Source organism: Monodon monoceros, unplaced genomic scaffold, assembly GCF_005190385.1.
Source record: "Monodon monoceros isolate NGI ecotype Baffin Bay Population unplaced genomic scaffold, NGI_Narwhal_1 Super_Scaffold_5, whole genome shotgun sequence".
NCBI lineage: Eukaryota > Metazoa > Chordata > Mammalia > Artiodactyla > Monodontidae > Monodon > Monodon monoceros.
This window is the reverse complement of record NW_021703782.1, coordinates 33,350,174-33,368,626: the sequence shown is the minus strand read 5'-3', so window position 1 is coordinate 33,368,626 and position 18,453 is coordinate 33,350,174. Positions and strand designations below refer to the sequence as shown.

General features: G+C 38.8%; 1 protein-coding gene across 4 annotated transcripts in view; it reads right to left on the bottom strand.

Moving 5' to 3' along the window:
- UBAP2 (ubiquitin associated protein 2) overlaps window positions 1-18,453 on the bottom strand; it is a 119,952-nt gene that overhangs the window by 52,428 nt on the left and 49,071 nt on the right. For all 4 annotated transcript variants that reach the window (XR_003790896.1, XM_029203995.1, XM_029203993.1 and 1 more), the window contains 4 exons: window positions 17,590-17,667; window positions 13,408-13,518; window positions 10,815-10,968; window positions 9,356-9,433 (listed from right to left, as the gene is read on the bottom strand). Coding sequence is in view for 3 of the 4 variants with exons in the window: in XM_029203995.1 (XP_029059828.1) it covers window positions 9,356-9,433; window positions 10,815-10,968; window positions 13,408-13,518; window positions 17,590-17,667 (421 nt within the window). In the remaining variant the exon portion in view is untranslated. The remainder of the gene's footprint in view (window positions 1-9,355; window positions 9,434-10,814; window positions 10,969-13,407; window positions 13,519-17,589; window positions 17,668-18,453) is intronic.

Genomic DNA, 18,453 nt, shown 5'->3' with positions numbered 1-18,453 from the left:
ACAAAAAAAAAAAAAAAAAAAAAAAAAAAAAGAATACATACATGTATATGTATAACTGAATCACTTTGCTGTATACCTGAAACTAATACAACATTGTTAATAGACCATGCTCCAATAAAAAAAAAAAAAAAAAAGAATACTCCCAATCTCACAGATTATTAACATGGTCTTCAATCTAAACTCAGGATTAGATTCTTTATAAATATCAATTAAATTCCACATTTTGTACACAAAACACAGTATTATTTGATGGCCAAGTATCTATGAATAGTCAACATTTATAAATTTCCAAAGGTTTTCACACCAACTACTAGGCTTACTTTCCAAAAAGCAAAGCCCAGAACACTAACGATAGCCTAGCACAGCTGTTATTCTCCTCTTCTGAAGAGGCTGTTTTCTCACAAAAACACACAACTCACAAGCTACCTTTCCACAAACTTTAAATGAATCATAGAAAAATGATCTGTTACAAGTGTCACACTGATTCTTGCTCCTCCCAATACAGAGAAAACATTCAGGGAAAGGTACAGAAAAACTAGGTGTATAAATGGAACTTAATTTTATTTCATTTGCTACAGTTTATACTTTCCATGAAATGGGAGTAAAATATACTCCCATTTTATATATATGATTTTTTATTTAATACAGAGATTACCAAATTCTTAACATAAATTACCAAAAAAATGTACATTAGCATATTAAATCCATGCTGTTTCATAATACTCTTTATGCTAACACTGTGTAGATAAGGCAAAAATTAAAGAGGAAAGGGGTGATTTATTAAAATTTTAGCAGCTTAACATTTTAGCTAACTTTATCATGAACATAGATTACTGTTCTGAGGGAGAGCCAACGTGAAGTCAGCAACAGCTGCCCACAAGTATGGTCAAAATTAAAGAATAAAGGCAATGGAGACCTCAAAGAATCATTTTTAAAGTACACACTTTAAACCATGTACTTGTTTTTTAAGGATGCATTTTAAAATCTGCATACTACACAACAGATCACAAATAACTGGAAAGGGATAGTACAATCAACAGTTTTAAGGTTAATTCAACACACCATGAGAGAGTAGATTAAGACATTAAATAACTTACAACCAAACTTCTGGAAAGGGACATATTAAACACATAAAACAAAGGACACATCCTTTAATTATGAAAGGGACAAATTATTTGTCTTGTACCACTATTCACTTATTATCAAACTGTACTTTACTAATATTCACCAAGCAAAATAACTGTTTTTGTGCATAGTGGGTACTGAATGTTTTCTCTCTTCTTGCTCTGTGTTGAACTTGGGATAATGATTCTAAGAAATCCCTAGACACAGACCACTACTCTTGAACAGCTTGTTTAAACATGTTTAAATATTAGCTAATAATATAAAAATTACACCTCACTAGAGTTTACATATATGTGGAAGAGGGTGGACTGATTTTTTTTAACATCTAACTGGGTTTATAAACAGTCAATCTGGGAATTCCCCGGCAGTCCACTGGTTAGGACTTGGCGCTTCACTGCCAGGGCTTGGGGTTCAATCCCTAGTACAGGAATTAAGATCCCACAAGCCACGCAACACAGCCAAAAAAAAAAAAGTCAATCTGAGTCCCTTACCCACTACTTTACAACCTTCCTTAAAAGTAAACAGAAGGGGGCTTCCCTGGTGGCGCAGTGGTTAAGAATCCGCCTGCCAATGCAGGGGACATGGGTTCACGCCCTGGTCCAGGAAGATCCCACATGCCGCAGAGCAACTAAGCCCACACGCCACAACTACTAAGCCTGCGCTCTAGAGTCTGCAAGCCACAACTACTAAGCCTGCATGCCACAACTACTGAAGCCCGCACGCCTAGAGCCCATGCTCCGCAACAAGAGAAGCCACCGCAATGAGAAGCCACACACCGCAACGAAGAGCAGCCCCCGCTGGCCACAACTAGAGAAATGCCGCAAGCAGGAACAAAAACCCAATGCGGTCAAAAATAATTAAAATAAATTAAAAAAAAAAAAGTAAACATAAGGAGACTTCCGCTGAAGGTCCAGTGGCTAAGATGTCACCTTCCAATGCAGGGAGTGAGGGTTCAATCCCGGGTCAGGGAACTAAGACCCCACATGCCTCACGGCCAAAAAACCAAAACATAAAACAGAAACAATAGTGTAACAAATTCAATAAAGACTTTAAAACTGGTCCACATCAAAAAGTTCTTTAAAAAAAAAAAAAAAAGTAGGGCTTCCCTGGTGGCGCAGTGGTTGAGAGTCCGCCTGCCGATGCAGAGGACACGGGTTTGTGTCCCAGTCTGGGAAGATCCCACACGCCGTGGAGCGGTGAGGCCCGTGAGCCATGGCCGCTGAGCCTGTGCGTCCAGAGCCTGTGCTCTGCAACAGGAGAGGCCTGTGTATCGCCAAAAAAAAAAAAAAAAAAAAGTAAACATAAGGAGGTTGGGGGGGTGCGATTAACATATATACACTACTATATATAAAGTGGATTTAAAAAAAACAAGGACCAAGACTGACTGAAGATGGTGGAGTGGAAGGACATGTGCTCGTTCCCTCTTGCGAGAGCACTGGAATCCCAACGGACTGCTGAACAATCATCAACAGGAAAACACTGCAACTCACCAAAAAAGATACCCCACATCCAAAGACAAAGGAGAAGCCACAATGAGACAGTAGGAGGGGTGCAATCACAATAAAATCAAATCCCATAATCACTAACTGGAGAACACTTATACCATAGAAGTCCACCCACTGGACTAAAGGTTCTGAGCCCCACGTCAGGCTTCCCAACCTGGGGGTCGGGCAATGGGAGGAGGAATTCCTAGAGAATCAGACTTTGAAGGCTAGCGGGATTTGATTGCAGGACTTTGACAGGACTGGGGGAAACAGAGACTCCACTCTTGGAGGGTACACACGAAGTAGTGTGCACATCAGGACCCAGGGGAAGGAGCAGTGACCCCATAGGAGACTGAAGCAGACCTACCTGCTAATGTTGGAGGGTCTCCTGCAGAGGCAGGGGGTGGCTGTGGCTCACTGTGAGGACAAGGACACTGGCAGCAGAAGTTCTCGGAAATACTCCTTGGCATGAGCCCTCCCAGAGCCTCCAGTGCTGTGTCACCTCAGGCCAAACAACCAACAGGGAGGGAACTCAGCCCCACACATCAGCAGACAAGTGGATTAAAATTTTACTGAGCTCTGTCCACCAGAGCAACACCCAGGTCTACCCAACACCAGTCCCCCCCATGAGGAAGCTTGCACAAGCCTCTTAGATAGCCTCATCCACCAGAGGCAAGAAGGACTACAATACTGCAACCTGTGGAACGAAAACCACATTCACAGAAAGACAGACAAAATGAAAAGGCAGAGGACTTTGTTACCAGATGAAGGAACAAGATAAAACCCCAGAAAAACAACTAAATGAAGTGGAGATAGGCAACCTTCCAGAAACCTTTCAGAACAATGATAGTGAAGATGATCCAGGACCTTGGAAAAAGAATGGAGGGAAAGATTGAGAAGATGCAAGAAATGTTTAACAAAGACCTAGAAGAATTAAAGAACAAACAAACAGAGATGGACAATAAAATAACTGAAATGAAAAATACACTAGAAGGAAACAACAGAATAACTGAGGCAGAAGAACAGATACATGACCTCGGAGATAGAATGCTGGAATTCACTGCCACGGAACAGAATAAAGAAAAAAGAATGAAAAAAATGAAGAAAGCCTAAAAGACCTCTGGGACAACATTAAACGCACTAACATTTGCATTATAGGGGTCCCAGAAGGAGAAGAGAGAGAGACAGGACCAAGAAAATATTTGAAGAGATTAGAGTAGAAAACTTCCTTAACATGGTTAAAAAAAAAATAGCCACCCAAGTCCAGGAAGTGCAGAGAGTCCCAAGCAGGATAAACCCAAGGAGAAACATGCCAAGACACGCAGTAATTAAATTGACAAAAATTAAAGACAAAGAAAAATTATTAAAAGCAACAAGGGAAAAATGACAAATAACATACAAGGGAACTCCCATTAAGGTTAACAGCTGATTTCTCAGCAGAAACTCTACAAGGCAAAAGGGAGTGTCACGATAAATTTAAAGTGATGAAAGGGAAGAACCTACAACCAAGATTACTCTACGCGGCAAGCATCTCATTCAGATTCGACGGAGAAATCAAAAGCTTTACAGACAAGCAAAAGCTAAGAGAATTCAGCACCACCAAACCAACTCTACAACAAATGCTAAAAGAACTTCTCTAAGTGGAAAACACAAGAGAAGAAAAAGACCTACAAAAAACAAACCCAAAACAATTAAGAAAATGGTAATAGGAACATACATATTGATAATTACCATAAATGTGAATGGATTAAATGCTCCAACCAGAAGACACAGGCTCGCTGAATGGATACAAAAAGAAGGCCCATATAAATGCTCTCTACAAGAGACCCACTTCAGGCCTAGGGACACATACAGACTGAAAGTTAGGGGATGGAAAACGATATTCCATGCAAATGGAAAAACAAAGCTAGAGTAGCAATACTAATTATCAGATAAAATAGACTTTAAAATAAAGAATGTTACAAGTGACAAGGAAAGACACTACATAATGATCAAAGGATCAATCCAAGAAGAAGATATAACAATTATAAATATATATGAACCCAACATAGGAGCACCTCAATACATAAGGCAAATGCCAACAGCTATAAAAGATGAAATTGACAGTAACACAATAATATTGCGGGACTTTAACACCCCACTTACACCAATGGGCAGATCATCCAGACAGAAAATTAATAAGGAAACACAAGCTTTAAATGACACAATAGACCAGATAGATTTAATTGATATTTATAGGACATTCCATCTGAAAACAGCAGATTAACTTTCTTCTCAAGTGACTACAGCACATTTTCCAGGACAGATCACATGTTGGGTCACAAATCAAGCCCCAGTAAATTTAAGAAAATTGAAATCATAACAAGCATCTTTTCTGACCACAACGCTATGAGATTATAAATAAATTACAGAGAAAAAAACGTAAAAAACACAAACACATGGAGGCTAAACAATATGTTACTAAATAACCAAGAGATCACTGAAGAAATCGAAGAGGAAATCAAAAATTACCCAGAGACAAATGACAATGAAAACACGACAATCCAAAACCTATGGGATGCAGCAAAAGCAGTTCTAAGAGGGAAATTCATAGCAATACAATCCTACCTCAAGAAACAAGAAAAATCTCAAACAAACAATATAACCTTACAACTGAAGGAACTAGAGAAAGAAGAACAAACAAAACCCAAAGTTAGTAGAAGGAAAGAAACCATAAAGATCAGAGCAGAAATAAATGAAATAGAAACAAAGAAAACAACAGCAAAGATCAATAAAACTAAAAGCTGGTTCTTTGAGAAGATAAACAAAATTGATAAACCTTTAGCCAGACTCATCAAGAGGGAGAGGACTCAAATCAATAAAATTAGAAAAGAAAAAGGAGAAGTTACAACAGACACTGCAGAAATACAAAGCATCCTAAGAGACTACTACAAGCAACTCTATGCCAATAAAATGGACAACCTGGAAGAAATGGACAAATTCTTAGAAAGGTATAACCTTCCAAGACTGAACCAGGAAGAAATAGAAAATATGAACAGACCAATCACAAGCAATGAAATTGAAACTGTGAATAAAAATCTTCCAACAAAGAAAAGTCCAGGACCAGATGGCTTCACAGGTGAATTCTATCAAACATTTAGAGACGAGCTAACACCCATCCTCTCAAACTCTTCCAAAAACTGCAGGGGGAGGAACATTCCCAAACTCATTCTACGAGGCCACCATCACCCTGATACCAAAACCGGACAAAGATACTACAAAAAAAGAAAATTTCAGACCAATATCACTGATGAATATAGATACAAAAATTCTCAACAAAATACTAGCAGACAGAATCCAACAACACATTAAAAAGATCATACACCATGATCAAGTGGGATTTTATCCCAGGGATGCAAGGATTCTTCAATATATGCCAATTAAACAATGTGATACACCATATTAACAAATTGAAGAAGAAAAACCATATGATCATCTCAATGGATGCAGAAAAAGCTTTTGACAAAATTCAACACCCATATTTATGATAAAAACTCTCAAGCAAGTGGGCATAGAGAGTACCCACCTCAACATAATAAAGGCCATATAAGACAAACCCACAGCAAACATCATTCTCAATCGTAAAAAACTGAAAGCATTTCCTCTAAGATCAGGAACAAGACAAGGATGTCCACTCTCCACTATTATTCAAAATAGTTTTGGAAGTCCTAGCCACGGCAACCAGAGAAGAAAAAGAAATAAAAGAATACAAATTAGAAAAGAAAAACTGTCACTGTTTGCAGATGACATACTATACATAGATAATCCTAAAGATACCACCAGAAAACTACTAGAGATAATCGATGAACTTGGTAAAGCTGCAGGATACAAAATTAATACACAGAAATGTCTTGCGTTCCTATACGCTAATGACAAAAAATCTGAAACAGAAATTAAGGAGACAATCCCATTTACCACTGCAACAAAAAGAATAAAATACCTAGGAATAAACCTTCCTAAGGAGACAAAAGACCTGTATGCAGAAAACTATAAGACACTAATGAAAGAAATTAAAGATGATACAAACAGAGAGATATACCATGTTCTTGGATTGGAAGAATCAACATTGTGAAAATGACTATACTACCCAAAGCAATCTACAGATTCAATACAATCTCTATCAAGCTACCAATGGCATTTTTCCACAGAACTAGAACAAACAATTTCACAATGTGTATGGAAACATAAAAGACCCCGAATAGCCAAAGCAATCTTGAGAAAGAAAAACGGAGATGGAGAATTCAGGCTCCCTGACTTCAGACTGTACTACAAAGCTACAGTAATCAAGACACTATGGTATTGGCAGAAAAACGGAAATATAGATCAATGGAACAGGACAGAAAGCCCAGAGATAAAGCCACGCACATGTGGTCACCTTATCTTTGACAAAGGAGGCAAGAATATACAATGGAGAAAAGACAGCCTCTTCAATAAGTGGTGCTGGGAAAACTGGACAGCTACATATAAAAGAATGAAATTAGAATGCTCCCTAACACCATACACAAAAATAAACTCAAAATGGATTAAAGACCTAAATGTAAGGCCAGACACTATAAAACTCTTAGAGGAAAACGCAGGCAGAACACTCTATCACATAAATCACAGAAGATCCTTTTTGACGCACCTCCTAGAGAAATGGAAATAAAAACAAAAATAAACAAATGGGACCTAATGAAACTTAAGAGCTTTTGCATAGCAAAGGAAACCATAAACAAGAAGAAAAGACAACCCTCAGAATGGGAGAAAATATTTGCAAACGAAACAGCTGACAGAGAATTACTCTCCAAAATATACAAGCAGCTCATGCAGCTCAATATCCAAAACACAAACAACCCAATGAAAAAATGGGTGTAAGACCTAAATAGACATTTCTCCAAAGAAGATATACAGATTGCCAACAAACACATGAAAGGATGCTCAACATCACTAATTATTAGAGAAATGCAAATCAAAACCACAATGAGGTATCAATTCACACCAGTCAGAACGGCCATCATCAAAAAATCTATGAACAGTAAATGCTGGAGAGGGTGTGGAGAAAAGGGAACCCTCTTGCACTGTGGGTGGGAATGTAAGTTGATACAGCCACTATGGAGAACACTATGGAGGTTTCTTAAAAACCTAAAAATAGAACTACCATATGACCCAGCAATCCCACTACTGGGCGTACACGTTGAGAAACATAATTCAAAAAGAGTCATGTACCACAATGTTCACTGTAGCACTATTTACAATAGCCAGGACATGGAAGCAACCTAAGTGTCCATCAGCAGATGAATGGATAAAGAAGATGTGGCACATATATACAACGGTATACTACTCAGCCATAAAAAGAAATGAAATTGCGTTATTTGTAGTGAGGTGGATGGATCTAGAGTCTGTCATACAGAGTGAAGTAAGTCAGAAAGAGCTACAACTACTGAGCCCGGGTGCCACAGCTACTGAAGCCCGCACTCCTAGAGCCCGTGCTCCGCAACGAGAGAAGCCACCGCAATCAGAAGCCCACGCACCGCAACGAAGAGTAGCCCCTCCTCGCCTCAACTAGGGAAAGCCCGCGTTCAGCAACAAAGACCCAACGCAGCCAAAAATAAATAAAATTAAACCTTTTTAAAATAAATTTATTTTATTCTATTTTATTTATTTGGCTGCTGTGGGTCTTCGTTGCTGAATGCGGGCTTTCTCTTGTTGCAGCGAGGAGGGGCTACTCTTCGTTGCGGTGCGTGGGCTTCTCATTGCGGTGGCTTCTCTCGTTGCGGAGCACGGGCTCTAGGAGTGCGGGCTTCAGTAGCTGTGGCACCCGGGCTCAGTAGTTGTAGCTCGCAGGCTCTAGAGCGCAGGCTCAGTAGTTGGGGCGCATGAGCTTAGCTGCTCCGCGGCATGTGGGATCTTCCCGGACCAGGGCTTGAACCCGTGTCCGCTGCATTGGCAAGTGGATTTTTAACCACTGCACCACCAGGGAAGTCCCAAAATTAAACCTTAAAAAAAAAGAAAAAAAAAAAAAAAAGCAGTTGTTGGTTACCAAGGATTTCCTTTAAAAAACAAAAAGAAGGGCTTCCCTGGTGGCACAGTGGTTGAGAGTCCGCCTGCCGATGCAGGGGACACGGGTTCGTGCCCCGGTCCGGGAAGATCCCACATGCCGCGGAGCGGCTGGGCCCGTGAGCCATGGCTGCTGAGCCTGCGCGTCCGGAGTGTGTGCTCCACAACGGGAGAGGCCAGAGCGGTGAGAGGCCCGCGTACCGCAAAAAAAAAAAAAAAAACGTACAACTAGAGAGAAGCCCGCACACCACAACGAAAGGTCCTACATGCCTGAACGAAGATCCCGTGTGCTGCAACTAAGACCCAATGCAGCCAAATAAATGAATACATAAATAAACATTAGAAACAAACAAACAAAAAAGCATCATATGGTAAAACACTTTACTATGGGTAAAGTCCAACATAGGAGAATTAATAACTTTTTGGTCAGAGCTTCAAGTTTTAAATTATTCATAAAGGGCCTTTCTCAGCTCATTTGAAAACAACCAGTAGGTTTCTTCAAAATTACATAATCCAAACACTTCATTCATTGGCATCAGTAAATGAATCAAAAGATTTCAGATCAACCATTCTTTCAGAGTACACTGCCATGGCTTAATGTACTGAGTATATGAACAGCCTGCCTCCTTCTCCCGATCACAAGCATCTCCGTCCGCCTTATTCTGTCTTACCTCTACCACGAGCTCTCTTGCCACGGTCTGAAGGCTTGTCCCCTTGATTGCAATCAATTCCATTCTCTTCACCTCTAACTAAGGAAAAAAAGAGCACCCCTTATACATAATCAAACTAACAGCTATTACAGCTATTAAAGACAAGGACAAAAAGACTCCCTCCACCCCTCAACAAAAAAAGGCTTTTTAAAAAAAGGTTAAAATTCAACCAAAGGGTTTGGAAAACAAGAAAAACCAAACCAGCGTGGCTCAAAAAACTGAATGACAGCACAACTTGCTTAATTCATAGGTGAAAATTCAAAAAGAAAATGACGTACCACCTTTATTTTCTGTTTTGACGTACCCTCCTGTAAAGTAAGTTTACTTCCAAAAAAAAAATACCTTTGTTATGTAACCATACCTGCTCATTGGTTAAGTTCAAAGCCTGGAAAGGCATAGATTAGCAAACTGCAATACCAAGGAAACACTGAATTCTTGGGGAAATCATTGTTAGAGAGAGGTTTTTCCAGGTTACTGTCCAGAAGATGCCAACACAGTCTTTTCTTCTCCTTATTTCTATATTGGCATTAATGACTCTGTATAATACAGAAATTTTATGAACAATATTGACACAGCTTGCTCCCCTCATCTCTTTTATGGCTTAAGTATGTGAGTTGTCAGTGAGGCCTTCCTTGGTCACTATCTTTAAATTTGTCAAACCCGTGCCTATAATTCCCATCTCTCTGCCTTTGTTTTTCCCCAGAGCATAATTTTCTACATAATGCCATTAAAATATTACAATATCAATATGAAATGTTACTTCTCTTTTTTATTGTTACATCTCACTCTACCTCCCTTAAAAGATGTTTTAGAAGGGCAAAGATTTCTGTTTACTTCATTGCTGTATGACTTCAAGACTATCCACTACACTGCAGATACTCAATAAACATCTGTGGTATAAACTAGCAAAAGTCTATAAAGGAACATGTTAAATATTTATCATAATTTAGCCACTTTGGTACGTCTGCATAGGAGGTAGTGTTGTTTTGGGTGAATGATGCCAAAACCTGAGTCAAATGGAGAGAACTGAGAAAAACCTTTCCTATTCAACAACTTTCATCTTAATCTAAACCTTGCATATATCATGAGTATCCGTAAGTGGGGAAGAATAAACAGCTTTAGCTACTAGCCAACAAAAAAACCTTCTTTAAAATTAGACGATGCACTTGATTCATAACAGAAGGCGGTCTTAAGACACAACACAAATACCTACAGCCCAGGTCAGTGCTAATATGAAATTGTATCAGTTAGGGTTCTAATAAACTACTCAGTTGTAGCTCATTACTAACTGTTAACTATACTAACAAATATTGCACTGAGGAAGTGGATTTATAGGCATTCATTGGATCATTCTGTCAGCTTTTCAACATGCATGAAAATTTTCATAAAACCAAAGGTGAGGAGAAAGGTCTGTACTTACACTCTCTCCCACGATTGCCACCTCTTACTTTCCGGTTGTTGCTTCCGCGTCCACGGCTCACTTCTCTCTCACTTCTCTTCTCTCTATTCTCTTTGTTTTCTGAACTTTCTTTTCCAAAATTCTTCTTCTTCCCTCCTACAGTCTCCCATGAAGTCTATCGAAAATAAGAGCATTTATTCAGAGTTATCACTCAAAGTGTGGACAATCATCAAGAGTATGTGCATTTATCTTTCAGACCTAATTACGCATGCCTTACAGCTTGCATGCCTACTATTTTAATTCTTCTCCATAAACGTACTGTACTCTCTGATGATAACGACAGCAAATCTCGTCAGGTTCCTGTTGCTACAGAGAGCACAAAAGATTACAGCAACTAGTTGAATTGACAACATACTATATGTTGTCCCACCACAGAGCCTTTTCCTATGCTGATAAGCATAAAGTAAATGTTATTTCCCCAAGCTCCCACTCTATGCCATCCTCACCTACCTCAGTAGTAGCCATGGCTACTGCAGACAACAACAAGGTAAGAAGGCGAACAGGATGAAAGAAAAGATGGACCATGGAATAATCCTAAACAAACCAGGGTTTCAAAGGACTTCCCCTCTGCCTCTCTATTTTCCCTATAGCCTTCTCATCTCCAAACAGACAAATGCCTTTTGTGTCTGTATTCAGGCCCTAATTTGCTAGTTTCTCACCTTTTAAGAAAACAACATGCCAGATCTAGCCCCAACTGTGTGACTTCTAGGTTCAAGAGGTAACCAAAGGGCTTCCCTGGTGGCACAGTGGTTAAGAATCTGCCTGCCAATGCAGGAGACACGTGTTCGAGCCCTTGTCCTGGAAGATCCCACATGCCACGAAGCAACTAAGCCCGTGTGCCACAACTACTGAGACTGTACTCTAGAGTCAGTAAGCCACAACTACTGAGCCTGCGTGCCACAACTACTGAAGTCCATGCTCCTAGAGCCCATGCTCTGCGATGAGAAGCCACCGCAATGAGAAGCCCGTGCACCACAACGAAGAGTAGACCCTGCTCGCTGCTACTAGAGAAGAGTCCATGCACAGCAACAAAGACCCAATGCAGCCAAAAATAAATAAATAAATAAATTTTATTATTTTTTTTAAAAAAAGAGGTAACCAAAGAGATCTTTATGTAACTTTCAGCCTAGAACCACCTCCTTTAGGTTCAGTCCCAAATGAGGAGAGGAAGTTGAAAGTCTTTATTGAGATAGAACTGGCTGATCATTTAAAACTTAAAAGATTCACCCAGCCACCAAAGAAAAGGAGTGATGAATCTGTGGGAGCTAAAGGAAAGGCAACAGGAAAACAGTATTCAAGCCTATCTCTACCGTATAAAAGAAAATATGTCCTCCAATTAATGATTTGGAAATATTTCATTTATTCACAGTGATTTTTTTTTTTTAATGAGAAAGCAGTTAAGCTCTTCAGTTCATTTTAAAAATAAGGGAGAACTATTCTACACTGCATCCATTAGCAATGAGGTGAACACCCCCCATAGTTTATAAAACCCAGCAAATACATGCCCAAGTGTCAGCAAACAAAAACTCTTCAAAATTTTATTTCCTCACTTAACATGATATATTTTCCCAACAAACTCACATATTTGGTAGTTCATCATGTTGGACCAGTGTAATCTTGCATAGAATTTTACACACAAATACTGCTATACTCAAATAACGAAATATTTTCCCAATTATCATTAATTTTTATAATTACAAATTTTATTCTGCTTGTTTCCTATTAAATAAAAATATACTCATTTCAGTTTTGAGCTTGTCACAGTAGTTCATTTTAATACAGCCTGTGCCTAAAAAAGCCTACCCCTAAAAACGAGAACTTGATTAAACCTAAACAATGATAAGGAAGGCACTTTTTGATGTGTTCATCTTTATACCCCACTTAGGTGAATCATTATTTGTTTTAATCTGCTCTGAACTGGTTTCCTCAATGAAAAAATACAAATGAAATACTGTGTAATTTCCATGTAGAAATCAAAAGATTAGGGCTGACACCTGCCTCTGGTGTGGCTTTAGCTGCATCCTTCCTAAAATAAAAGGGAGGAGCTTTAGTGTGCATGTGCATTCCTCAAACTTGATTAAGCTTAAAAAATTTTTTTTAATTTTATATATCTGTCAGATTGTCATGAAAATGTGTCTGTAGAATATTCACACATAAGCAAATAGAGATACCAGCAAATCCTGGTTTTCTGTTAGTCTAGAGATATAAGGAGTGGTAAAAGGTGACAATTGAGATGAAGAAACATGAGCTGTGGAGCCAAGAGAAGTTTTTCAGGTGGTGAAAATGTCCACAGGCCCAGATAATTTTGGCAACTGGGTAAGGCTGGAGTAGATGACCAAGTTCTCTTTCAAGTCTTCAGATTCTACAACTTCATGAAGAAAACATACACAACAAAAACAGTCATTTCAGGTTAGTGTTCTTTCTGGACTTAAAACATATATGGAATGGCACCCACAATCCCCCTCTACCACCACCCCCGAATAAGGTGAAGTTGAAAATGCAATATGGAACTGGAGAGAAATCTTAGCATTGCAAATCAATTAATAATACTTACCGTGTCTGAATTCCCTTCCAGCAATATATTGATAGCTTTGTTGACATCTCCATTACAGTCATGCAGAGCCACTATGCATTCATCCTGATTTTTTCCTGTCACTTCCATAAGCTGTCGGAATTATAAGACAATGATTAGGGAAACAGAAGAATGGCATTTGATATTAATCCTAAGATTCTACTATATAAAGACAGAGATTATTCCACATGAAGATGGCCTTTTCAAGACTCTGAGATTACAATCCAAGATCAGGTTTACCTGTTTTGGGGGGCTACTCCATGTCTTTCGACCAATACTGGTAAAGTCAAGCTATAAATCAACCCTCCTCCAAGCTGACAAAGTATCAATTCTTAATCGGCAGCACATACATACATACCAACATTCTCAGAATACTCAGGATGAGCTATGTGACTGCTCAAACTAGTTTAATGGCCTGGGACTCCCATATTTCTGAGCTACTCAAATATTAAGTGGAACTATATGTTTCCCAAAGACCAAGCATGAGTATGTGGCCACAATTAGCCGAACATCCAGTCCAACTGTTTGCAATGTCCAACAGTCCAGTTGACTCCATCAATGTTCCGTACATGGGCTATCACTGCTTGGATTAGAACACTGCACATATAAAATAATTTTTAACACCCTAAAGTCTCACAATTAGAATTTGGCAAAGCAATCTACAGATTCAATGAAATCCCTATCAAATTACCAATGGCATTTTTTACAGAACTAGAACAAAAAATCTTAAAATTTGTATGGAGACACAAAAGACCCTGAACAGCCGAAGCAACCTTGAGAAAGAAAAACAGAGATAGAGGAATCAGGCTCCCTGACTTCAGACTATAGTACAAAGCTACAGTAATCAAGACAGTATGGTAATGGCACAAAAACAGAAATATAGATCAATGGAACAGGATAGAAAGCCCAGAGATAAACCCACGCACATATGGTCATCTTATCTTTGACAAAGGAGGCAAGCACATACAATGGAGAAAAGGTAGCCTCTTCAGTAAGTGCTGCTGGGAAAATTGGACAGCTACATGTAAAAGAATGAAATTAGAACACTTCCTAACATCATACACAAAAATAAACTCAAAATGGATTAAAGTCCTAAATGTAAGACTGGACACTATAAAACCCTTAGAGGAAAACACAGGCAGAACACTCTTTGACATAAATCACAGCAAGATCTTTTTTGACCCACCTCCTAGAGTAATGGAAATAAAAACAAAAATAAACAATGGGACCTAATGAAACTTAAAAGATTTTGCACAGCAAAGGAAACCATAAACAAGACAAAAAGACAACCCTCAGAATGGGAGAAAATATTTGCAAATGAATCAACGGACAAAGGATTAATCTCCAAAATATATAAACAGCTCATGCAGCTCAATATTAAAAAAACAAACAACCCAATCCAAAAATGGGCAGAAGACCTAAATAGACATTTCTCCAAAGAAGACATACAGATGGCCAACAAATACGTGAAAAGCTGCTCAACATCACTAATTATTGAAGAAATGCAAGTCAAAACTACAATGAGGTATGACCTCAAACCAGTTAGAATGGGCATCATCAGAAAATCTACAAACAACAAATGCTGGAGAGGGTGTGGAGAAAAGGGAACCCTCTTGCACTGTTGGTGGGAATGTAAATTGATACAGCCACTATGGAGAACAGTATGGAGGTTCCTTAAAGAACTAAAAATAGAATTACCATATGACCCAGCAATCCCACTACTGGCCACATACCCAGAGAAAACCATAATTCAAAGAGACATATGCACCCCAATGTTCACTGCAGCACTATTTACAAGAGCCAGCTCATGGAAGCAACCTAAATGCTCATCGACAGACAAATGGATAAAAAAGATGTGGTACATATATACAATGGAATATTACTCAGCCATAAAGAGGAACGAAATTGGGTCATTTGCAGAGACATGGATGGACCTAGAGACTGTCATACAGAGTGAAGTAAGTCAGAAAGAGAAAAACAAATATCGTATATTAACGCATATATGTGGAATCTAGAAAAATGGTACAGATGAACTGGTTTGCAAGGCAGAAATAGTGACACAGATGTAGAGAACAAACGTATGGACACCAAAGGGGGAAAGCGGGGCTAATAGTGGTGGGATGAACTGGGAGATTGGGATTGACATATATACACTAATATGTATAAAACAGGTAACTAATAAGAACCTGCTGTATAAATAAATAAATAAGAAAAAAATTAGAATTTGGCAGCTATCACAAAACTCACTCCTGGACATACTATTTTCTCAAGTAGCCTCAACAGGGTGCTATGTTTGAAATCAAAGAAATCTCCTTGGTGCATTCCCTGTAACAAGGGATAATTAAGCTACTTAATATTTTCAACACAAGGAACAATCACAGATTAGGCACAATATAGGTTTCTCAGTTATCAGTGAACAAATGTATGATTTAAATATCTGCTGTGTTTTAAGTATCTTTAACTATTTTAGTGTGTATCACCTGCAGTTCAAAACAGTTTGACCCCCAACATCTGAAGCAATTGCTCTGTGATCACAAAACAATTAGCCTTTCGGGAAGCCAGGTCTCCTGGTCTCATAAATACAGCTCTTTACACCACATCATTCCATCTGATTTCCTCCCTGTGTTACCCAGCAAGGTTCTATACATTCTACAGCTTTCCCATGCTTCAGTCTTTGGATTTCTACTAATAAGGTCAGATTTTTACCAATGATCTATAGTAGGTCATTACCCATCACACGCAGTTGTTAAGATGCACAGCAGGGACTTCCCTGGTGGCGCAGTGGTTAAAAATCCACCTGCCAATGCAGGGGACACAGGTTCGAGCCCTGGTCCTGGAAGATCCCACATGCCATGGAACAACTAAGCCCACAAGCCACAACTACTGAGCCTGCATGCCACAACTACTGAAGCTCGCGCACCTAGAGCCCGTGCTCCGCAAGAAGAGAAGCCACCGCAATGAGAAGACCAGGCACCACAACAAAGGATAGCCCCCAGTTGCTGCAACTAGAGAAAGCCCATGCACAACAACCAAGACCCAATGCAGCCAAATAAATTAATAAATAATATTTATTAAAAAAAAAAAAAAGATTTATAGTAACCTTCAAAACTCCCCCAGTGATTGGATTAGTAAGAGAGAGAACCATCGTTAAAACTTAAAGCTCTGGGGCTTCCCTGGTGGTGAAATGGTTGAGAGTCCACCTGCTGATGCAGGGGACGTGGGTTCGTGCCCCGGTCCGGGAAGATCCCACATGCCACGGAGCGGCTGTGCCCGTGAGCCATGGCCGCTGAGCCTGCGCGTCCGGAGCCTGTGCTCCGCAACGGGAGAGACCACAACAGTGAGAGGCCCGCGTACCACAAAAAAACAAACAAAAAAAAAAACAACTTAAAGCTCTGAACTCCTCTACCAGTGCTCTTTTTTGTGTATCTGCTATGCTACTCAGATAAAAGGCGATATAATATGTAGAAGTATGTCTCAAACAATTCATAAATCTCATTCCAGCGAATAAGTTCTATGATTTTTAATAAATAATTTTTGTGGCTTTCCAAAAATATCACCATTAAGTCTAATGACAGCACTATAAGTAAGAAGAAAGAGCTTACATACTAAAGGGCTAAAATAAAGAGTTCACCAAGGGACTTTCACTCCAAGGAATTACTGGTAGACCTCTACCAAGGTAAAGGTTATTGCCTGGTTTCTAGAATCTTGAAGGGAAAAGAAGTCTTATCAGGAAAGAAGAATGTGAAATTAAAATAATATTATATCAGTGAAGGTCTAAGCGAAGACATCACCCTAAAATTTAATTTTATAACTTTTCCAATCTATGTTTGGGACCACCACAACAAAACACTGAACAAAATTTTCTGAGAACCTGCCATATACTAAATATACTTTCTATGCACAGGTATATACAATGCCATTGTACTTTCACAAATGCTCATTGTTCACATGTAACACCAGTAACTCAGAAAGGTTCTACTGCCAAAACTCCTTCACTCTAGCCACCAATACAGGTATTTTGATTTTGAATCACAAGTTCAAAATCCAATTATTTACAACTAAGCAAGAAGCATAGTTTAAAATAAGAATCTCTAGTGAAATTATCTTTTTAAGCACAGTAAGACTAGATTACAAAAATGACAGTATCCTATGCCAGAAACATACCTGTTTAACTTTAGCTTCAAACTCTGAATCATTTTTATCAAAGATCACTTGAGCAAGACGCATCTGTTCAGCTGTTGCCTGGAAAAGCACATACAACTATTCAAGACTGGAGCACCAAAAATACAAGTTAGATGCCAAAATCTGGTATAAACAGATAAAAACTCAATCACTGTGGTAACAGAAATACTGATTAACTAAAAAAAAGGACTCTGAATTTAGACCTCTTAAATGTATACAGTGTATTCCCAAAAGGTAAATAAGCATCAAATTAAATAGCATAAAGGTCCCAGTCCTTTGACCAAAGGACCTGAAGTCCTGTTCATCTTCATTAGCCTTGTGACTCATTTGAATTTTCTTTTTTGAATTTTCTTTCCCCTGGGCAGATGAAGTTACAGCGTAACAGAAAGTGGAAGAACAGGAAGCAGTGGAAACAACCGCCAGGATACAGGCTTAGACACAACCTTGCTGTCGAAAAGCAAAAAAGCTCTGCTATCAACTCAAAAAAGGTCAGTTCGGAAGGGAAAAGGCTGTATTTATCTAAATAAAAATTATTTTTAAAGTTACATTTTTATTTTTAATCACAATTTTAAAATGGTTTTAATTTAACAGAATTTTAAAGGAAGCAACTTTCAAACGCTTAGTCAACTATGTAGAAAACTCTTTTCCAGTTGCTTTTTTCACTCAAAATCCTTCTTAAAAAAAAATTCAAATTACCGAATTTTTGAGGTTTCATTTTGTAGTATTTCTGGCAATTAGAAAGGTATTATTTATTTATTTATTTATTTGTGGCTGCATTGGGTCTTTGCTGCTGTGCGCGGGCTTTTCTCTAGTTGTGGTGAGCGGGGACTACTCTTGTTGCGGTGT